This window comes from Cyrtonyx montezumae, unplaced genomic scaffold (genome assembly GCF_038088225.1).
Source record: "Cyrtonyx montezumae isolate F1298 unplaced genomic scaffold, pur_monq_1.0 scaffold_2, whole genome shotgun sequence".
Taxonomy (NCBI): domain Eukaryota; kingdom Metazoa; phylum Chordata; class Aves; order Galliformes; family Odontophoridae; genus Cyrtonyx; species Cyrtonyx montezumae.
This window is the reverse complement of record NW_027071936.1, coordinates 32,283,903-32,308,078: the sequence shown is the minus strand read 5'-3', so window position 1 is coordinate 32,308,078 and position 24,176 is coordinate 32,283,903. Positions and strand designations below refer to the sequence as shown.

The 24,176-nt window shown below is 39.2% G+C and overlaps 1 protein-coding gene across 1 annotated transcript; it reads left to right on the top strand.

Annotated features, from left to right (window-relative positions):
• The first annotated feature begins 2,152 nt into the window (after positions 1–2,152).
• Positions 2,153–4,981, top strand: BBS12 (Bardet-Biedl syndrome 12). The gene has a single exon (XM_065736104.1). The coding sequence runs from the start codon at positions 2,166–2,168 to the stop codon at positions 4,305–4,307; it is 2,142 nt and encodes a 713-aa protein (XP_065592176.1). The 5' UTR covers positions 2,153–2,165; the 3' UTR covers positions 4,308–4,981.
• Positions 4,982–24,176: the final 19,195 nt, after the last annotated feature.

Genomic DNA, 24,176 nt, shown 5'->3' with positions numbered 1-24,176 from the left:
AGGGGCATCTTCTTGCCAGAATAGCATGTACAGCACAAAGGTGTAAAAGTACTAGGAGGTCATAGGTCACACGTGCCAGAGGTCTCTTTTTTGCAGCCAAGTCCTTGGGCCGGAGCAGTTCAGGTTTATACATCTGCAGAGAACAGCCTGGTGTACAGAGTATGAACACAAGGTGAAAGTGAGAGGCGTGTTTTCCAACTAGTTTTTAGAAAAACTACAATTTTTCAGAGTAAATTGTAGCTAAATAACTAGTAGTTGGCTGTCTTGAGATCAAGTGGGAGTGCATTGCTATGATAGAAGGTGCTGTGCTAGCTACACAGTCCACCTTGTAACCAGCTGCAGTTCGTATGGTCTCCCAGAATTGTAGGGATTGGGAGGCACCTCTAGAGATCAACAAATCCAACCCTCCTGCTAAAGCAGGCTTCTTACAGTCAGTCGCATTGGAAGGTGCCTGTTTCAGTTCCTGAATGTCTCCAAAGGAGCCTGGGCGACTTATCTCAGCAGCCTGTTCCAGTGCTTTATTACTCTGATAGTAACAACATTCGTCCATCTGTTAGAATGGAACTTCTGGTGTTCCAGTTTCTGCCTGTTTCACATCAGGTGTTTCATGTTTCATGTCAGATTCCATGGTCTAATGATTGCTAGTTAATTTTGTCACTGTTTCAAAACTAACTAGCTGTGATATAAAGCTAAGGTTTCAGTTAAGGGGGGAAAAAGAAGAGGCTTAATGAAAGTACTCGCATGGTTGTATAGCATGCCTATGTTGTCACAAGAGACTGCCAAGAAAAATTTGCAGTAAAAAGCCTCAAGGAGTTTGAATGATTATTTTCAGCAGTGTCCTCCCAGTCCAATTTTAAAGCCAAAAATCTGGATTACAGACAACTACAGAACAGTGTAATTTCTTGGTTAATAATTGTTTTGATACTTCAAGATGTATCTTTATAGATTGAAGTTCTTTTGTCAGTTCGAACTGAACTAGAACATTAGGGCTATTACCATATGAAAGTTATTACTGATGGCCGAGGCTACTTTTAAATTCTCACTTTGTTTTCATTCGAGCTAGTATTTGGATGAACTTGCATTGAGTATAGTAGCAAAAAAGGTTTGGATTTTGGAATAGTTCTGCAAAGAGACCTTCGGGGAGATGAAATAGTACCTGAATGTGAACTGAAAAGGTGTATAAGTTATGACTTCTTAATCCTTGGTGTATATACTTGTTTCATTTAAAAAAAAGGTGGGGGGGGGTCTTTACTTTAATCCACGTGGTCTGCCACAGGAGTGCGATACAGAAAGGATTTTAAGAGAGAGAAAATTTATTTTTGGCATGTGAAAACTGAGTAGTGAACCAAAACTTGAAAGGCTTACATGGAGAATCAATGTCTGTTAAGTGGAACAAACAGAATTCGGAATAAAATAAGTTTGCTTGTATGAGTTTGTTGGAATAAAGTAAGTTTTATGTTTTTCCATATTTTTAGGTTAAATTCAGTGGCATAACTATTAGTACCAAGATGAATCTGTACCAGGAACTATGGTTTGTGTGTAATTGTCCATTTTAATCATAGAATCATAGAATGGCCTGGGTTGAAAAGGACCTCAAAGATCATCTAGTTTCAACCTCCCTGCTGTGGGCAGGGTTGCCAACCACTAGACCAGGCTGCCAGAGCCACACCCAGCCTTGCCTTGAATGCCTCCAGGGATGAGGCATTTGCAACCTCTCTGGGGAACCTGTTCCAGTGCATCACCACCCTCTGAGTGTAAAACTTCCTCCTAATATCTAACCTAAATCTGAACCTAAATTTGGCTCTAGGGAAATTTTTCTTTAATTCCATACAGCAGGTCACAACAGAACTGAAAGTTCTGTTAGATCTGTACTGTTTCATGCTTAAGAAACCAATGGAATTAACAGCATTTTACTACCTGTCAACCAAAAAAATAAAACCAAACCCAAACAATCTGTGATATTTTAGCAGTGCATTCTTTCAGCAAGTCTGCATTGCTGTCTCATAATAGATGCACAGGATAAAGGACTTCTGTAGAGTGCCTCACTGAAGAGCTCTGTTCAGCTTTAAAGTGTTAATTTATTATTTTTCGGGATATATCTTGTGGACTACTATGAAGATGGGACAGTAAGTCTGTGTTCTGTTCCCAGATGCTGTGCAGAGGCCATGGCTTTCAGGGCTGTGAATTCAAGAAGACACATTGGACTCCAGCAGCTCTCATCCTTGGCGTGGGCTGGACGAACGTTGTTGGGACCAATGAAATCCTGTAAATTCGTTGTGGATGAAAGCACCAACGAAAGCGTGTTGATTTGTTCTGCTGCTAGACTGATGGAAAGTCTGGATATAACTAGTGCTGCTGGACAGCTTCTTAATGAAACCATTCAGGCCCAAAACAAGGAATTTAAAACTGGGATGAGTACCCTGTTGTTTCTCGTTGGTGCCTGGAGCAGTGCCGTACTAGAATGCCTCCAGCAGAATGTTCCTGTTTCAGCAATAGTATCTGTGATGTCTGAGGGGTTGGACTCTTGCTGTGAGAAAGTCCAGTGTCTCCAAATATCAGTACATGATGTAAATAAAGAGCTGTGTTGTAGCAGTGTTAGGCCAAGCACTTCTGAAAGTAAAGCTTCCCAAATTCCATGTGGCAGTTTTCTAAATCATCAGACTTTTCTGTGTTTTCAGAAAGATATTTCTGCATCAGAAGAACTTGTTCCAGGAAATTCTTGTTCCCCTCAGGAAGCTGATGGTAATTTTAATAAGGGCCTGGTTTTGCCTTTGGCCAGCTTTGGTTCAGAAGCTTCCCTTGTCAGATCAGTGGATAACAAAAGTACATCTGTGGTTTCTCTAAGTGGTGTTTCTGCATCCAGCTGTAAACAAAAAAAATTAACTCACAGCAGATACTTCAGCACTCTAGCAAAAAGCCACATTTCAAGTCAGCTAGGGGATTCTCAGGTATACCTCTCAGAACAGTCAGCATGTCCATGTGATTGTTATGGTTTAGGACACCTGGCAATGGCTCTGAGCCATGGAAATCAGTGTAGCACGAAACTGATTAAAGGCATTGTTGCATATCAACACGAGAGAGCAGAATGTAGTGGCTCCTCCCAGTTTAACATTGCGGAAATTGCAACGTGCTGTTTACCAGGTCTGCCTGAATATTACTCTTGTGTTTGCCCCGGTTTTATCACTCTAGTGTCACCTGAACATGTTGCAGTTATCAAATACTTTCAGGACAAACCCCTCTGGATTCTGCTAATGGATGGTGACCTAACTGAACAGTATCGTCACTTAGGTTTCACTAAACCACGGAACGTAAGGACTGTATTGGAGTATCCTCGCCTACAGGAAGGTGGATCAGGAGACTCGTGGCTAAGCGTTGTGTTAGATATTCTAATAAGCTTGAAAGTAAACTTGGTTTTGGTCAAAGGAAATATATGTAAAAACTTAATGGAAAGAAGCATCACAAACAATATATTGGTAATCGGGTCTGTGGCTCAGAATGTGTTGAGTGCCTTTGGGGAGGTGACCGGTGCCCAGCCCGTGACGTACCTCACTCAGCTGAATGCTTCTTGCCTGGGGAGCGGGGTCCAGGTGGAGCTGTGGAAGGGCTGTGATGAGCGTGCAATGGAACTGGGTGAGCTTGTGCCAGTCAGGATAAAAGTGCAAGGAATTCCCCTGCTCACGGCCGTGCTCACCACCACTGTGGCTTCAAAGATGCAACTCATCGAAGACCAGTTTTGGACTTTTGTGTATCGTCTCCATCATGCTTTAAAGGATGGGAAAGTTTTTCTTGGTGGTGGCGCAGTTGAGTTCTTGTGTCTTAGTCACAGTCGGATGCTTGCAGAGCAGTCTTTAAAGCTAGCAAATAAAAGTGCAGTGAAGGAGTTTCACAGTCCTCGGCTGGCAGCATCTTTGTCAGAGTATAAACCAGTTGTGCTTCAAGCACTAGCAACTGGCTGGAACCAGTATCTTTCTGTGCTTATGTGTAACACTGCGAAAGCAACATGGGAGTTTGAAGCACGCACCTTAATTAATCGTCACCTCCAAAAAGCAGCAGACTGTGGCTCTCCCTCAGCCTATGTACTGAGAGAGTTCAGAAGAGGTGATATGTTCGGGGGGGGTTCTGTTCCCTTCTCTGACAGTGGAGAGGATATGAAGGTCTATGATAACATTACAGCCAAGATGGAGGCCTGGCGGAGAGCTCTAGACTTAGTGCTACTAGTGCTTCAAACAGATGCCGAAATTATCATAGGTCCCCAGAGGAATCAGCAATTCAACTCATGTTCATCAGGTGAATTTATGTTTTTGTAGGACGTGTAGGGTCACATTTTTATTTTTTATTTATTTTTCAATGAGTTCATAAGTCAGTGGGTGGAAGGTGTCCAGATACAATGTACAGTTCTTCATAAAGCAGACATTTAGAAGTGGTTAGGACTTGGGAGTGTAACTGGGGAAATCTCCATATGAAACAGAAACAAGTAGATCTCATTTCCTTTTTCTAGAAACTGGAATTAAATAACAAAACAAAAATCACTTGCGGGCTAATCTCTAACCCCAGCCATGTGTTCCTAACTAATGATACTGTCTATATGGATAGGCTAATCAAATCCAGCTGACCTTTCTAACCTTCTTTACTAGAGCAGAAGTGCAGTTTTTTTTTTCATTATAAAGAGGAGCACTGTGAAGTCAAGTTGGAGAAATGCTGGATTCCTTGTATAAACTTAAATTCCAAATGTGCTGTCTGTATAAGGTATTTGCACTCACATACTGTGAAGTACTTAATGTATTTTAAAGGGAGGGCATGCTTACTTAACTTTGGCTTACTTGTCTGTGTTAGACCCAGGAGATGCTTAAGATGTATTCCATAATTTTTAGTATCTTGCTTTTAATTTCTATGCATTCCATGCTAAGCTCACAATAATTTATGACTGCTGTGTCTTAAACTAAGAGATTGTATTGGTTGATTCAGTTTTTTGCATACTTGTATGGGCAATGTGTTTTCTAATTTGAAATATATTCCCTTTGAAATTTCTCAAGTTTTTATATAAATTCAGGCTGGATCCTCCCTTTTGGTATTATGGAGTGGATATATCTCTGCACAGTTTTGTTTCCATAGCAAGTTTTAGATTATTTCATGTTGGTTCTTTCAGCGTGCAGAAGAACAGTGTAATTGTATCAGCTATTTGCTAAAAACTGAAAATGAATCTTACCTGGATGGTTGAGGCACAGCCATGGTACTGTGTCCTAGCACTTAAAAACTGAAAACAGGAGAATTCAGAAGTGGCACTTTGTTGCAAGAAAGAGATTTGTAGTATATGTTTGTAAGAGGATATTTTTTCTGAATTTGGCACTTAGGTGTAGTGATGTGTCAGGTGAAAACAGAATGTAAAGAGAATGGGAATGTTCATTCTGAAATGAATTAGGAATTGACTTTAGGAATTGATTCTCATTAAAATACTGATGGCAAGCAGTACTTGGATGAAGCACTTACCCATTCCAAGATCTGGTGACAGTCCTCTGGTGGTGAAGTGTAAGAATCAAGGCAGGCTAAAGAGTATGCATTCTGGGTCCTGATTCCTCTGGGCTCACTTCCATTGTTGTATGTCCTCAACCCAGAAGACTTTTTAGCGGAGAGCCATCAGCTGTATGAAATCCCTGCTATTTAGGTAGGCTAAGGAAGTGTATGAATAGCTGTTAGTTTTCATAAATATCACAGATAAGTTTTCTGTTTGTGGGAAGCTATGCTCGCAGTATTTGACCACCTCTCATCTGAAAGCGTGTATTTTGCTTTTCTTGCAGACTCCAGAAATCAGTGAGTTTTGGTAAAATCTCATCAGTAATATACAGGTTCTATGGAGATGTTCCCAGCGCCAAAAGTATCAGGTTTAAAGCTGTGATTGTACTGCAGTTCAGTTTTAATTGTTAGTCAGTTGGCAGTTGTAAGCACTTGGTCACACGTATCAAGACATCAGAGAAAAGCGGTTTGAGGGATTCATAGGTTCATAGGTTCATAAGGTTGGAAAGGACCTACAAGATCATCTATTCCAACCATCCTCCTATCACTATCCCTACCCAACTACTAAATCAAATCCCTTAGCAACTCATCTAAACGCTTCTTGAACAGCGCTAGGGATGGTGCCTCAACCACTTCCCTAGGAATCCTCCCTAGGATCAAAAGGTAAAAGGAGCTAGAGGATTATAGGGGGGGGTTGGGGGGAAGAAATGGAAACCCAACATATAAATAGATAGAGACAAACTCTGCTTCTTTGCAAATGTTTGCAGCTCATGTTTGGCTTCTCTGTTTTTCTTGAGCCTGTACTTAGTGTTGCATAATCCCTGCTCCCAAGAAAAGATCCAGTTGCACTTGACTTGAATAATAGAGTTAAGTGGATTATGGAAAAATTTCATACATGAATTGTGCTGAAGTGGTCCAAGTGTCTATTTATAAGGCTGTAAGGCAGTGTGAGCTGACGCACCAAGTGCTGAGAAAACCCAATGATGTAATTTTTCCAATCAAGCTATTTAAAAGTACTTAATGGTGTATTTAAATTCTGCAAAGCAGAGGTTTTATAAAAAGCTCTCGCATTTTCTTTTGATTATTTAACAGTTGCTCTTCTACAGGCCAACAAAATGGGAAGTTTTAAAAAATAGCTAGGCCGTATACTGGATTACTTAAAATTGTTTCTTTGTTTTGCATAGAAAATAAAGGTGCACGCTGTCTTTGAGGCATTCTCCTTCTGCAATGTGAGACAGGACATATGCGTGTGGATTCCTCAGCACCAAATCTCTGAAATCTTGCTGCTACAACATGGAGTTGGTCCCGTGCACGTGTCTGGCATGACTTGACCTAGCACAGGGAATTGTGCCAGCAGCTGGCATTGGCAATTTCAGCTTTTCCCTTGGCAGATGTTCCTTGGCCATACACAAAGGTTGTTTGTATAGAGTATGATGTGATGGAAGAGCTAAGCTTTTAATTTGACGTGATGGGGATGTTGGAAGATGGATGGAGTTTTTGAGCAGGGATTGTCTTAAGTAAGCAGCTTGTGACTTTGTGCTGGAACCCTGACCTTGTCAGGTCCCTGGTCCCTGCACTGTGCTGCTCTGAATGGAAGCAGTCCCTGAACATCCCTATTGATTTCAATTCCATACAAGTATAGTTAGAGCACTTTGTATAACGTGAATTTAGAAAGTAAAATTCAGGCTAAATTCTGCCACTTGCCATGAGTTGCTGAGTTTACTAACTCGTTATTGCAAAGATGCAGGACCAGAACATGTTCTTTCCAGACAGTGTGTTAATCCAGTGTGATTGTATCTGCACTCCAAATGGGCTTTCTCTTTGCAGATCACATTGCTCCAAGAACTAATGTCCACAGCAATGATTTCTGTGCAGTAGAAGGTAGAGGGAGAAGAGCTCAGGCACAGACAAACTAGATACTGGTTTTGATCCTAAATGGTAGAGAAATGAAACAACACTACTCCATCTATTTTGGCTTTCTGTTTATTCCATTCCTAATACCCATTTCTTCAGAACTTGGAAGTGGTGGTAGAGCTGTGATTCTGTTTGTTGCATTATGTTTCCGAAAGCCTTGTTATTTCTGCTGCTGTTTCCATTGTGGAAGTAGCAGTTAGCATCTGTGGCTGTGTGCACAAGCTTTGCAAATGCTGGACTGTGTACTGCACGGTGCCCAGCAGAGCTGGAACTGTGTTATGTGCAGTACAGTAAGCCTTGAGAACATATGAGCCAGAACCTCTGGCAAACGCTTGCGGATACATCAGGGACTAGGTAGCAGTGTGTCATCAGAGGAAACAATGCCTGAGGCACAACTGCACTTCCGTTCCCCTGCAAGTACTCCCTCCCCAGACACATAGTGTGCATTTCAAGATTTAGCAGAGGAGCATCAGTGAACTTAATAGTCACATGTCCACAAGGCAGCCTCTGAGAAGCTATTTTTTCTTAGAAGGGAGTTTCTAGTTTTTGCTGTTCCAAGACATTGTCGTTGTAAACACCAGTCACAGTGAAGCTTCCTGCAGACGGACTAACTGATGTGTGATCTTAGTGAGCCAAATGTTGACCACATTGCTCATCAGCTCTTTACATTAACATCTTTGAGCACAAGGCACTGAACTCTCAGAGGACATGATGAGGAACATCCTGAGCAGTGGAGAGGACGTTATGTAATAGCTTGGTGGCTTGGCATGGCCTTGTAGAAATATGATTAGTGAACCTGTCAGTGCATAGATTTTCAGGCTGAAACCCTGCAGAACAGAAGCAGCAGTCCTCAGAGCAGTTGCTGAAGTGTGGAGCACACAGAGAATCTGTGCAGACCTCAGGGTGGATGCAGCTTTGGTAGTTGGTAGCAGGAGGGAGTGACAGTGACACACAGTTCAGGGAGGCACAGTGGCAGTTCAGGAAAGAGCTGCTTACCAGAGAGAAGTGAAAAGAATGCTCCCTAATTTCTTCCTCCACTGAGGGGTGGTTCTTGCATGCTTTTCAAAGGGTTGTAAGGGAAAGGCTGGCCCATGATCATACACAGATGGTGAAACAGCATGTGAGAAGGAGGGGAAGCAAGTGAGGAAAGCCTGCATTTGGTTTCCCTGCCTCAAGAAATTAAAAACAAGTAAAAATCTGTTTGGATGGAAAGGAATTCTTTTCCTTGAGACTCAGTCCAAACAATAGGATTATTTTTTCATTATTACAAGATTACAAAAGATACCATGCAGCTTTTATTTGGAAGAAGTGATCAATTTTGGTTCAAATCAGCAGGTTAGGATTTGGTGTTATTAGCAGCTTTTGTCCGCTGTGTTGTGAGACCAAATATTTAACCAGTGTTGTGGATTTGGAGAGACGACTAAAAATAACGTGTTAACAGTTGCTGAACTGATTTATTTCCAAGGTGTAATCTGAGTCATTGCTTTCGCTGTTTAAACTTCAAAACAAAGCATCTATTTCTTAGTATTGGAGAGCCAAAATAACTCCCAAGAGAGCTGCAGAAGATACATGTATCTCTGATGCGTGTGTTCTATAGCAGAACAGATACACTTCCACATTAGCAGCACTAGCATGTAGTCGCACAATCCTGAACCAGGACAGCTAATCTATTTACCTCCTATTTACATCAAAGAAAACCATCCATCTATCTCATTTTTCAGACTATTATCAATAAATCCTAGTTTTGTTGAAGAAATCTTTTACAAAAACAAATCAAAAAAACAAACAACAAACAAAAAACCCCAACCTCTCCCTTCTTCTGTTATTTTCTGGAAAATAACAGCAAGAAAATCCACAGAAACCCAAACAGTAAATGGAAAGGAATTTATTTGTTTTGGATACTAATTCCTGTATTTAATTTTCTGTTCACTGCATTTGCAATTAGGTTAGTGGACTGAAGCTCAGATACACATATACCATGCAGGTTCTACCTTACTGAATAACTCGATATCTCTATAATGTCATTGATTTTTTACGTTAATGAAAATTAATGCAGCAATGTAAATATGTTAGCTAGATGGACTTATTTAACTGGACAATTACTTCTTGTGTATCAGTGTAGTTCCTTGAGTATACCTTGCTCAAGGTAAGGAGTAGTCAGTGTTCAGTGCTCCCCTTCTTGCTGCCCTTTATCTCTTATATTGTGACCACTGTTTAAATAACCATCCCAAGAATATTAGTCATCCTGCTTAAGGATACTTATTTTGGAGCCATTTAACTGTGACAGTAAGTTGTTGGCTGCCAGAAGCCAGGAAGCTCAGATTCAAATGATGGTAAGAGAATATGACTGACTACCAAATTTATCTTTGTTTATCTGAAATACTAGGCAATTAAAGAAAAAAATAGATTCTGGTTAGGCAATTATTCTAGCCTGTATTGTTAAAGCATTTGACATGTCAAAGTTATACTATAAGTAAACTCCACAGAATTGCCAAGTATCAGCTCACTAATTAGCATACATGGAGTTTCTGTGGCTAATACAAGAATCCTTCTTAAATTTCAGCTCCAGTGACTGATTCCAGGGTCTGTTTCAAACGGAGCTTGAAGAGGGCCTTCTGCCTTCCATTTTTTTCTGATAACCTGTCTGGGCACCAGTGAAGCTATGGAAGAAGGAGCTTCAAATCTGGGAGAAATGCTCCTAGTAATTTACTGTGAGCCACTTGTTTGGTGTATGGGAGCAGTAGGTAAGGAAGGATTTTATTGTCCTCCCCTACAACTAGGTGAATTAATTCATTTAAAACTTAAGTAGAAATTAATGTGTGTTGTTTATGTGTATACATTCTTACTTGACTGGGAGAGAGGTAAGTCGTGGCAAAAGTAAGGAATTGTGCAGAAGCTGGAGGAATTGGCTTGAAGTTGGTAGTTCCAGTGTCTCTTATTTGTTAAAGTCTGATTATTAAACAGATTTAATACAAAACTGACAAGGAAAGATCTGCCAAAACACAGAAGTTAATTTAAATGTGTGTGAATTCTGTATGTGCGAAGAGGTGCTGCTTTAATTAACTATGTGTAGAATGGAGTATTAAACTGCCCTGAAACATGAGAAATTTAACACACGGCCATTATATGAAGAAACATTATACCAATAACGTTCTACTCCTTCAAATGTTCATGCCCATCTACCTCAGTTAACAAGACAAAATAGGAGTTATTACTAATTGGATTTTCCTTTGAAAGGACAGTCAATCTGTTTTCTTTCTGATTCACTTGTTGCTCATTTTCATTGAATCAATTCAATGAATTCAATTTCATTGAATCTTTTCTGATTCACTTGTGCCTCAGGACGAGAGGGAATGGCCACAAGTTGCACCGGGGAAGATTTAGATTAGACCTGAGGAAGCATTTCTTTTCTGAAAGAGTGGTCAGGCACTGGAATGGCCTGCCTAGGGAGGTGGTTGAGGCACCATCCCTAGCGCTGTTCAAGAAGCGTTTAGATGAGGTGCTAAAGGATTTGATTTAGTAGTTGGGTAGAGATAGTGGTAGGAGGATGGTTGGACTAGATGATCTTATAGGTCCTTTCCAACCTTATGAACTTATGAACTTATGAACTTATGCTATGAGCCTCTACCACCAATTTATTTCTTGTATGAGAATTAACAGATGCTTTTGCTAATGTGCTTGTGTGACAAGATGTTCTTGTGTTGCTGTGTTATTCTCAGGAGGCTGAAGGGGAAAGGGAAATCATGCTTTGGTTGTAAAGTAATACAGGAACCAATCCCTCTTTCATTATAAACATCAGTAAAGTTTCTGCTGCCTTGGGAAGTAAAAGGCTCAGTCCCTAAGAAACAGATAATTTAAAATCACGATTTGTCTTTTCCCATTCCTCTGCTGGGAAAAGGTAACTCTCTGATCATTAGTGGAAAGAAGTGTAAAATCAGGGACTGCATGTACTCTTTCTGTGATGGACCTCTAGTAAGCTCTAAGAGCAGTAGTAGTTGGGTACTTAATAATGGCCTGGGGTAAGAAAAGCTTCAGAGATGCATTAAGTCAAACCATCCTTTCCACTGAAGAATTTGATGTGGAGTAAGAGGCCAGCATCCTTAATGGTAAAAGCATGTTTCCTGCAGGGTATGTCACTTAAGACAGAGAGGTCAGCTTTGGAGGCAGTCCTATTCAGCTCTGTCAATCTGTCTTTTATCTCTAAGGCTGCAAACTCTGTAGAGAAGAAACTCTTTGTTCTTTTCATATACTGCATATCAGAATGAGGCCCTGGGTAATGAATAGAAGCTGGAATTTTAGTAATTAATGACATTTAGATGTCATTTAAGATTTGTCTTTTTCACCTTGAAAGACATTTTCTTGATTTTTTTTTAATTATTATTTTTTTTTCCAAACCTGAGAAAGTTGATAGTATTTGTCTAAAAGCCTTCTGCATAGCTTGGCCATGCAGAACTCACATAGGTTTTGTTTCTGTAAGGTTTATATCTAGGACAGAATAATTGTTGGAGGGTAGTAGTAAACCTTAAGAAGGAACACAGTAGCTCTTTTTTTGGATATAAGGTGAAGATTAAACCACTGTGGTTACTGAGTGCCAAGGAGAGCTACCAGTCGTTATATAACATACAGTACAAACTCAGCTGAGCAGAATGGTTCCTCTACATATAAATTGGCATACTGGCAGGGTGGAATGAATGTCGTCTTTTTAAATCATATGGAAATGAACTGAGACTGCAGTGTTTGTGGGTTGTTCGGCTCTTCTGGGGCTTTGTGTGTGTGTGTGTGAGTTTCACCGATCTTTAGAGTTGGATCTCTGTTAGTTGTGATCTGACAAAAACACAGAAAGCTGCCCTTTGCATGTATCTGTGCTGCTGATATGATGCCATGCTGGGTCAGGCATTTCAGACAGCAATGTTTTCGGTATTGCAAGAAGAAAATTAACTGACCTCAACTGATTCTTTTGCTTCAAGTATCACAGAATCACAGAATTGTAGGGGTTGGAAGAAACCTCTAGAGACCATAGAGTCCAACCCCACTGCAGCTCCCTAGAGCAGGTTGCACAGGCACAAGTTTGAGGAGACCCTCATCCCCTTCTGTCTGATTTTGTTCTTTCTTTCCTTTTTTTTTTTCCCAAGTGAAAACATAAATTGCTTTTTTAGAATTGTGCTTTCATCTGTGTCTGGCTCTTTTTCTCTGTTTGCTCGAGTCCCCAAAATTAGCAGGAGTAATGTTCTAGTTTGCAGTGCAGTAGGAAAGAATAACTTGACTTTTTAAAATGTAATAAACAGTGTAAGGCCTGGAACAAGTACAAAACCTTCAGACAAGGTGAAAGCCCCCAGAAGAATACCTCTATTCAAGATGTCTGTGGATGTCTGCAAATACTGCCAGGAGCTAAGTCTTGTCCTTTTCCTTTCCAAACATGTGTATTAGGCTTTTATTTAAAAATACATACTGTATCCTTGAACTCTCCCATGCTTCCAGTTAAAGAAGGTAGTATTTTCTTTAGTCTCATTGATTCATACATAAAATAAAGTCCGTGAGACATTATTTTGGTCTTGGTTATTTCCCTCTTGTGATACTGGATGGAAAACAGTCTTTTCGAAATACTCAAGCTTTGGAAAACACCAAATGTTTCTAGCTGTTGAAGGTTTTTACTGTGGGCTGTAAAAAATAATGTGTTCTTAATTATACTTCCTCTTTGATGAATTCATACCATATTTTGCTACCCTTGTTTACAAACTCATTGCTTCCAGCTAGGATCCTGAGTAGCTGGAAACCTACCTGTATTACTTAATACTTCTATCTTAAAGCCAAATAAAACAAAACAAAACAAAACAAAATTTCCTGAGAAAATACACTTGAAGTTACCTGGCTTGACATCTCAGGAATTTCACTGGGTTTAAATCTAGTTCTAACTGAGCTGATCCAGCTTTGTTTAAGATGTCACTTATCCTTTAAGACTTGTAGGTACTGTACAGCAGATCATCTCCTAGTACTGTCAATGTTGTGCTGACTTTTTCCTGTGCATAGTTTGTCATCCCCAGGAGCCAAGTTGTCAGCATACTGGGATGGCTCAATTCCCCACATGAGCCTTAAAGACCAGGGCCTGACCCAGTAAGAGACTTCACTCAACGAACTATTCTGTGCTGTGCCATTAGTAATTGGATAAATAACCTGATAACTGTCATGCTGTATGTTCATCTCAGAACTATGGGAACCGTTGTAAAATGGGAGCACTCTCCCACATGGATGTAGCCATTATAAATATATTTCCTTTAAGCTCACATGCACTGATCTGTTGGTTCCTCAAAGTGTAGTAGGTCTTCTGAGGTAACTTTAGCCTATTTCTTTTCTTTCACTGAACTTCATGTCTTCGTTGTGATTTATGTTGCTGTTGTTTATTAATTAGAATTAAAAATAGACCAATTAGAATCTTATCTCCTTTTGTCTGTGCAACAAGACATCTGCTTTACAGACAGATCAGAATGGCTTTATGTTGTGTGGGATCTTGGGTACCAATTTACCTTTCCATTATCCCTATTGGGTAAATGATGGTAGTTAAAACTCCTACATCACACAGTCTGTTCTGTACTCATCTCTAAATGGATGTGGGATGACTTGCATAATCTGCATAGCAAATGATAGTCATTTCTTCCTTAAATATAGAATCATAGAATGGCTCAGGTTGGAGGGGACCTTAAAGGTCATCCAGTTCCAACCCCCTGCTGTGAGTAGGGCTGCCATCCACCAGGCCAGGCTGCCCAGGGCCCCATCCAGCCTGGCTTTGTCATTTTTTTGGGGGTGAAATGAGAGAGTCAGAGACTGACTGCTGTTTAATGTGTCATCCGTTCCACCTGGGTGACACCCATGTGCTTGAACGTCACAAGCAGAGGCTAATTTTGTTAGCTGTGCTGTTGCCAGCAGCCTAAGAAGGATTCTTTGTGGCTCCAAGGCATTTATTTATTCATTTTTATTTGGCTTGGAATTATGGAGTTTCTCGTCATGGTCCTTTGAGAACAATAGCAAAAGTCCTCCTGAAAATTATCTTACTAGGAAGGAATCACAAGTGATATAGGATTTATTCTTGGATTGTCTTACGGTGTCACCATTTTTTATTAGATGATAGTTTCATGTTCTTTAGTTTCATATTCCTTAGTTACAAGACAGTCAGTCAAACAATGCGTATCTTCTACAGCAGATGTTGTCATTACAGGAGTAGTTTTCTGTATTCAAAACCTGGGCAATAGAAAATTCTTTCCAGGCTTCCAAAATGTGTGTGGAAGGAAGGGATTCACATAAAGATGATGGCCTTGTGATCTCATTTAGCCTCTTAAATCCTTTCGAACATGTCAAGTCCAGAAATTCTTCTAAATAATTTTCCTTAAATCCCCTCTATATTCTGCTTATAACAAAGTCCTGTGAGAATGGCTGCAAGTGATTGGAAAACAAACTGTTGTGATTCGTATTTGAGATTGGCAGGAAAATGAAGGACTTCAGGCCAAATCCCAAAACGTGCTCAAATGTGAGATATTTAGGATCAGTATCTCATTATTTGCTTCTGTGAAGAACTTGGACAACTTCCCATCAGTCTTGTAGAAGAAAATTCACCAAAAAATGGAATTATGTATTATGTGAAGTAACTTACAAGTCAGGCTATAGAATACCATGATTTTTCTTTTTTTTTTTTTTTAAATGGATGCTTGGATATTTGCTTTGTTTTTTTCTTCTATTTTTTTTTTTGTCTTAATTTATAATAATTTGAAAAAGAAAAAAAGTTTATTGCCAGAGGTTGACTACTAGTGGTACTTGAGACACCTGTGGGAACTATTGTTGTTTTTTTAAATTAATATTATTTTTCAAGCCACTGGATTGTCTGTGGGAATGTCAATATACCATACAGAGAACTGCCTAGAGATTGAGCAATTTCAGAAAGAACTACTCTGGGGAAGGATGTTTGCTAGTTCTTCCTAATCAGGGAGAAGATCAATGTTCCTGTTCTTCTAGTTTTCTGTCAGTGTGTGTCTTTTGTTAACCATGCAAGCCTACAGCCCATTCCTCGAAGTCTCTAAAATTCAGCCAGTAAGTCTACATATTGCCTTACAGGTACCTTTGAGGCAGAAAATATCCACTGCACTATAGCAGGCTAACAGAAAATGGCTATTCCTTATGAGAAGTTTTGTGGACACTGCAATTACAGCACCTGATTTTTATGTCTGTTCTAATTCAAGACCTTACGTGTTGCTAATATTCAAAACTATATGTAGTGAATTTTATTAATCTGAAGCAGCTCAGTTCCACAGAAAATTGTGGAGGTAAGTAACCCCTCGAAGCTTAAAACTTCTTTTTTCATATTTAAATTCTACCATTAATATTTTAAAGGAAGGAGGAAAATAAAAAAAGAAACAAAAAACCAAAATGCAAATCCAAACCATCTGTGAAACATGGAAAAATTAAAAGCTGCAACAATTAGGTTCTCTGGGCAGAGAGCCATAACACAACTAAGCATTCAGCTAGCATGATATAATTATAAATTAAACATCTCTAAGTAAAACAAATTCTGAGTTGAAAGGAAAATAGAAACTCACCAGACCTCCAATTATTTATCTGTGGCAGAGGAACACATTAACTTCAATTTTAGAAGTCAGCAGCCATTCCCCTATGTACTCAAAGGTCTGTGGTGTCTGCATGTTCTTTGGGGATGCATTTCCTCAGGCACTGGCTTCTTATTGGCTCCATATTTCAGTCATAAGAGACTTCTGCAGAATTCAGGGGAATGTACACAGCTCTGGAGTTTTCAGTACTTTTGGAGACACTGTACAATGGCACATCATTATGTTCTACAATTATGACATATATAAGTGTGCCTTCTGTTCTGGGAAATGGTATGTACCATTCATCAGAACAATTTTTATGGTCATTTACTGCTGTATTTTCAGGAGGAGCAGGAGTAACAGATGGAAACTTTAGTTACTGAAAAAGAAAAGCCATGAAAAGATCTCAGATCCTGTAAATAAATGAAATGGATGCTGGCATTATGTTTAAGATTATTGCAGAACATTTTCTTTCATGGAAACCAGATTTTTATTTTATTTTTTTCTAATTTTCTACACATGCCTCTAGCTTTTAGAGTAAAATGCTACCCATTGTTTTTGAGGTTAGATCCATATGTTAAATAGATTCTTCTTCATCAAAACCATAGATATTCATTAAAATTGCAGATGACTATAATAATAAACAGAATAAACTTTCTGTAGGTCAGATCCTTTTTGAACATCCAAACGGTACAAAATTTTTGGTGCTTTCAAAAGGATTTTTTTAAGTATCTTGTCCCTTGTATATATAATCTTAAACATATAGGAAATTACTAAGAACTGTTGAGTAAGGAAAACTGAATTAAGAGCCTTGAATAGGAGTGTAAACCAATGGCTTTTAAAGGAAGACTAATCAATTGAATTTTCTATGGATATTCTAAATCAGTAAGGGTGTCTGTGGTAAATAACTTTAGAAGCCAATGTAGTAATTTAGTTTTTGTACTTGCTGTACAGGTTATTTATTTTTCTCTTATGAATTCATCATAGAAGTAACATGTATTACATTGTGAATTTCTGTGCTTTATTTTGGGACTTTCATTTTCTTTTTTTTTTTTTTTACTTTGATACCATAAAGATTATGATTTAATTTCAGAGTTCTAATATCTGATGTGCCTTATAAGCTTTGTTTGGATCATAACATATTTTGTTTCCAGTTGTGAGCCAATTAACTGAAATTGCTTGTTTTTTTCTCCTCTTCTTATTTAAACAAAGCTGCAGCATTCATAAGAGCTTGCTGCTGCTCGCTTTCCTGGAAAGAACAGGGGAATGAAGCTCTGAAGTGAAAGTGTTCAAAAATATATATATAATAGAAGAGTACTGTATCATAGTGACAAAAGTTTTATTTCTTGACTGAACAGATTAGGTTCTTAGTCCTGTTTCAGGGTGATACAAGCGTACCACCAACATATTTCTTTACTAAAAGACTCTCTGGGGAAGAAATTGGTATTATTTACATCCAGCCTGTTCATCTGCGTACTCTCAGCTCTTCCTTTATTTCCCAGGTGTGTTATAGCAGCAAGTCATAGTACTGCTGTCATTCAATATGTACTTTCTGGCCCTTTACCATCTGTAAAACTATTCTCTGGACAAGCTGGGTTCTGGAGTTGAGTCTTCTGTGTGCCTCATGGGATAATGTGAACAGCAGCAGCGCCGAGCTTTTGTGCTTAGTCAACTTGAAATGACAGCTGCCATTAATAACAATTAAAACATATTATCACTAATTACATTGCTGAGTCTAATGAAATAAAGGCCTCCTTATTCACTGGTAGTGAAATGACCCTGAAGTAATATATCAGGCAGCCAACATATCAAGCAGCCATGACCAGAGAAGGACTCTGATTCCAACTGAATCCCCTTACTTTCAATTCCCCAGAGACAGTTTATTGAGATCTTTCACCCTGAAGTGAATACAAAATGCCGAGTAAAATGATATTACATAAATTGGCTGGCATTTGCAGTGAACTAGATAGCTGTTGTTGCCTTTTAAATTTTGTTTTGTTTTGTGGATTGATGGGTTGTGTCTTATATTAAAAAAATAAATAAAAAATAAAGTTGTTTGTCTGTTGGAGGGAGAGAATTGGATGTACCAAAAAGACTTGCTCATTTATGCTTTCCATGGTTTGTAGCCATAGGTCCCTGGAATAAAAAGTGTCTTCTTTCTGTAACCGTTGGGAACTGATAATAAACAAGGTAAAGATGCACCAAAGGGAGTTTGAAGGAAAGTTGTTAGGCTGCATCTTTATTCTAAGCCATAGTATGTTACTGCTTCCATGCAGAAGGCAGCTGTATCTGCAGAAGGGCCAGCAACAGGTACAATGTCTAATAAGAGTGGCTATTCTTTTTCTCTTCTCATGAATTAGATCTCTTAAAAAAGTAATTTTTGAGGCTCTCGCTGGGTTTGAACCATCTGCTTTCTGTGGACAGTGGACATGCAGTGATTTGTACTGAACAGATAGATTTGAAAACCATAAAATATGTTCTAAAGAGTAAAAAAGCATGCCTTGTGCATTTCAATATGAACAAAATTTATTTGCTGCATGTAACTCTCCTCTGATATGTGCATATTTGTTACTAAAGTGCTGCTTTATTGTATTGCACATCCTTAAAGATTTTTTTCAACAACTTTTGGTCTATCTGTCTAAAACACCAGAAATATCCTATAGTAGAATTTTCTTGTTCTCACCTGGAACAGTATAGATTTAGTTTATTTTCATGTGTTCTTCTGTTGTGGCCTAGAGCCTTAATAATAATTCCACTGAAGTTTCCTAGTAAAGATCTTATGGTCGTTTCTTCTTTAGAAGACAATTGGGATCAGATGTCTGTGCCTTGCCTTCTATTTATTGGAGATAATGCTTTTAAAAGTGGGAGAATTCTTGACTGTTCTGAGCTTGATCTTCTGCAGACTTGAAGTCAGTAACAGTCATGTTAACTACAGTGGAGCAGAGATTACAGCTAAATTGCTCCCAGTACTATTGCTTTTCATATACTTAAGACAATAGATCAAATTCAGACACAAGGGAAGCAAATGCAGTTTCTTTGTCTATGCGTATTTGTATTCTGGCCAGTTCCATATAGCCAGCTAAGTTAATTGCATGCAGTTTGTTCCAGTCTTTTCATCTCAGTGCTTACAGCATGATTTGCCTTTCTTCTGTGTAGCCACACTGGAAAAGAGCCTGGTGTCTGAATGGTAATATAATTGTGTTTCTAATTATCCCACATGGTACTAATCCAAACACAATAATATATGTTAATATACATATATTTATTTTAATAACCCTTACATAAAGTTGACCTAAAAAGGCTGACATACAAATAGAGACTATTTAGTGCTTATCTATTTCTGTGGGTGCATAGAAGAACAAGGCTAGCCTGCTTTGTTAATTTTAACAATCAAAGCTATTAATCTGTGTCACCACCTCACATGTGGCACAATAGTACAGCTTTTGTACCTAGACCTCTACAAGGATGTTGTGTTCTGGACATATGGCAGCAATGGAGCACTTGCTCGTACCTTTGTAAAATTTCAGGAGCCTCTTTCTTTTCTTTTTGTGAAAAATTACATCCATTAAGTACAATTGCTTAAAAATAACTGGATAAAGCTACTAATCATGCTGACTATAATTCTTCTAAGGAAATCGTTTCATCAGCTTTTCTTTCGTGATTATTCAGTTCTCTTTGCTGTCCAAGAACCAAGCTGTTACACATGCGATGGATAGGCTCAGGCCATAGACGTGTCTTAAAACCAGTTGTTTCCATGATGAATTGGTAAAGTTCAGTAGATCTTTAAAGGACTTGGATCAAGGCCTGGATTGTTTAGTTTTCGCATCTCAGCACTCTAGTTTTAGATGCTTAACCTAGGGACCATGGGAGTTGTTGTCTGGGAATGGAATATTTAAAAAAATGAGCAAGATGGAAAGTAACTTTAAATGTAATGTCCAGAGTGTTGAATGTAAAAGTTTAAGGAAGAATTACAGAAAAGATTTTATTCAGAGAGTCTTGTCATCAAGCTAACATCTCCAATGAAGTGAATTTAATTATAGTAATCTCATAAAACTGAAAAAAGGCTTTAAACAGAGCTCCTGAATAGGTCCAATTGACCCATCACAGCATTTGCTAATTGTGTTTGTCTGTCATGTGACACTTGGCTGTGCTGCTTCAAACATGAAATCAAATTAGTTCAAAATACTAGTTGAACTATTTGTTTAATATGATAACAGATTTTATTAGATGAGTAACCTAATTGTCTGGTTAAATGATGAACCTAACTTTATGTTGAGCCTTTTAGTGGCTGTAGGCTCATTGGCAGCAACTCATTCCTTATATTAAATCTTTCACTTCTTCCCAGACATATATTCTCCTTATCTGCTATCTCTAGCTCCTGAGAGCTTTTTTGATGACACTTCTAACTGTCTAATCCATTTGCCCTTATGGAGTAGGGAGACTTATTCTAGAAACCAGACAACAAAGGCAGCTGCAGTTAGATGCAGCAAAATATGAAATGAGGATGACTAGTGCCTACAGAAAAAGAAAAGAAAAGAAAATGAAACACGTAAGAGATTATTTGCTGGCTTTAGTAACAAAATGCTTCTGGGCTGTATTCAGCAGGTTCACCTTGTTTTTTCACTGAGTATCTAATATTGTAGGAACCTGACTCTTGCTTTACTGGTGACTTTTGGGATGAGACAAACTGCAATTGTGAGATAAGAGGAATGCAGGACCTTTTGTTTCTTAAAGATCACAGTTCTCTGCTTGTTACATTCTCCATCTTGCAGCCACAGCTGGAAAAAGTATTTATGTTCACCTATGCCCCTGGTGAGTTCACCAGGACTGTGGAGATGGTCCCTGTACTTTCTCTGACTTTGGGACTGATCCTCTATGAAACACCTTGCAGAAAAAAAGCTTCAAGATGTTTTCAAGCACTTGTACAATTAAGTTCTAGATTTTCAATTTCTTAACAGACCTGCTGAAACTAACAGTTTATGCATAGCTTATTTTCCTGTGGAGTCTAGGTGCGCATTTAGGAAGAAAAATGAATTGACTTTTGAGAACCATGGAGTTAATTGTAATTGTTTGGAGTGGAGGTGCTAACAGTGCTGTTCACCAAAAAGAAAGCAGCTGAAGTGGTGGGAAGAAGTATGGGATTTTAGAGAATCTTGGTTTAAAGTTTCTAACTTGTGACGTGACAAGACCAACTGTATTTGTATATACATTCCAACTGTAATTGAACATGCAGGATGATGACACAGACCCAAGAGCAGACATTGTCAAGTGTCGAAACTGGCCACCAGTATAAAAACACTAGCAGAAGAACAAGTTTGTTTTGAAATGAACTATATTCTTAATCTGAAAATAAATATCAGAGTTTTTTTATGTTAAAAAATAAAAAATGTTAAAAAAAAGTAGCTCACAATATATAAGGAAGAAAGGAGAGGTATTGTTTAGTGATTGATAATGTCTAATAGACTTCCAGTGAGGTGCTATTTGGAGTGCGTGAGTTAAAAAAGAGCGTTACCTTAAATTCCAAACAAATAGGTGAGGTGGCCTGGGGATATCTCCTGTGCATTTCTTGTCTTCCTTCTGCCTGCTTCTTGTTGTGCAGTGAGACTTACATAGACCTGCTGAATTTCTCTTTGCACAGTAAGCTCTACATTTCCTGCTGTGAGGAACAGAATCATGGTAGCTTCAGACAGGCCAGGGAAGACAAAACCTAAAAGGAATGATATCATCACTTTCTCCTTTCTTGTATTCAGATCATCCCAGAGCAAATTTTCTTACGTCAGTAGAAATGAGGAAGGATTTTGGCCCTGAGATACTTTAAATGCTACTTAATGCCGGCACAGTTTGGCCAACAAACTGTAGTCTGTGAAACTGTCCGCCACCACCCTCGAATTTATGTTCTGGACAAACAAAGTTTTCCATCGCTGTGTTTTGAAGAGCTGACCCCCAACAACTGACACCCACAAGCACACGCTCTGGCAGGCTGAAGCTCCTCCAGGGATCCATTTAATCTGCGCAGCTGAATATGGATTGTTTCTGTTTTGTATAAAACCAGATGAGAGATTACATCTTCCTTTCTACAGGCCCACACAGATGGTGCGAGTGACTAACACATGCCTCGATTTTGCACAGCCTACACACTGATGTCATAAGAAGAGACTAATACCTTGGAGGTGAGTGTCCTGTTTGTTTGTATTCCAACATCAACAGTATGAAATGCAACAATGGGTAAGAAATTAATAAAAGAAAAACCAAACTTCACGTTAGGAGAAACTGACATAGAAGGTGTTTAATACAATTAAAAGAATCATCAACATTGGCTGCTGTTGCTGAGAATTCTATGCAATAGTATCTCCTTGAAGAAGGAAGGGTTTTAGAGTAAGAGATGTATGTGTTTGAAAAAATTGTTTCAGTTCTGCTGCCTTTTTGTCAGGCTGGAGTTCATGCACATTTGAAACTGAGCAGATGAAGCTTCATCTTGTTTCACAAAATCTTAGAGGAAGCGAGGAAGCCTTGTGACTAATTTTTTTCAACATGTAATTCCTAAACTGGTCCAGATGCTTCAGAATGGCTTCGATTAGAACTTCTGTATTGAAGGGATGGAAAATAGCTGAAAGGAAAGTGGCCTCACTTTTCCTCTGAACCCCACCTTCACATTCTGAGGATAGAGGGACCCAAGGCGATGTGGTGGTGTGGAGTGGTGTTTGGTCCCCAGGGCTGGTTTGAGCTGAGGGAGAAGTGCAGTAGGGCTGCTGAGGAGCAGGCCGTGCAGCCTGTGAACTGTCCAGCACTACCTTCTGAGTTAGATCAGTAATGTTAGCCCTGTTTTATAGCTGGGAAAACTGTTGCAAACAGTAAATGCACTACCTAGGCAGGTGATGTTGGTACCCAGACAAATTGGACTGGGGGCTTCCAACTTGGGAACTACTGGGAGGAGGAAAGTTGTGAAGGTAAAGGAGGGAAAAAGTTTATGGAAAAACTAAGCTATAGAGTTACAAGGATTGTCTGCAGAATGAGAACATAGGCTTTGAACTTCAAGAGCAAAAGCAGGAATTAAGAAGAAATGGGGAAAGGAAACCTAGCTATGGAGCAGATGGCTAGGAGCCATAGTGAGATGCAAAGGAAAAGTAGTCCAGAGGACAGAGCTTGGCACAAGCTGCTGAGGAAAGATTTAGAAACAGGCTAGAAACCTGCGACTGAAAGCAGAGGATGGGAAAGGAACAGGGTGGGGACAAAGGATGAGGAGATGAGACAGGCTGGAGGTGGAGGGTGGATCAGAGAAGAGAAAGGAAGACAAGTCTGTGCCTATTTCAGTGTCCTCCTAGTTTTTATTCTTGGGTCTCTGGAGGATTACAGAGCCTTTCCATTTGGCTGCTGTTGGAAGACTGTGAAATACACTGCTGGCATGAATATGTTGACCCCCCTACAGTTGCTCAGTACGGTGGGAGAAGATCCTTTACTTTTAATGCCACATAACTGTGGCCTGTGGTAAAGCTGGTGGGCCCAGCTTCCTCTACATTATCAGCTGATAACTGATGTGTCAATAGAGAAATTGTGAATTGTAGGTTAAGGCAGATTAACATTAACAGGTCAGGCTTCACACAAAAGATTCAAAATGGTAATGTCACCTATAACTCCTGCTTTTCACCTCTCTGTCTCTGTTGCTTGGAGTTTGCACCTTCAGCATTCTTTTTAAGGCAAGGCTAGCTTCTCTTGCAAATATTTATAGCGTTACAGGGATCTGAAGAGTTTTCCCAAATGCCATCTTAAGTTTGAAATGACTGGAATGACATGGTTGGCAATTGAACAAGGCAGGTTGGTAGCTGGCCAGCCACAGTAAAGTTGGAGTAAACTTCCTCTTCAGCATTTGCTGATGGTTCTTTGGTCAGGAAATACAGCATCTTCAGAGCAAAACAACATAAAATTAGTGAAGTATGAGCAGGTTCTTCTGCCACCACGCAGACTATCCACTGTCTCGTCTGCAAACAGCAATATCTTTACATGGAGGTTCTGTTAGAGGTGAAGAAGCACAGTCCATTTCCACATCAATTTAATATCACTGGGATAAGAAGTATGTGGCAACATAGAAACTCTTCTCACTATTCAGTTTGTTCTCAAAGATGGCCATGTTTTCAGAATATTCCCATAAAGTATTGTGTTTGATAA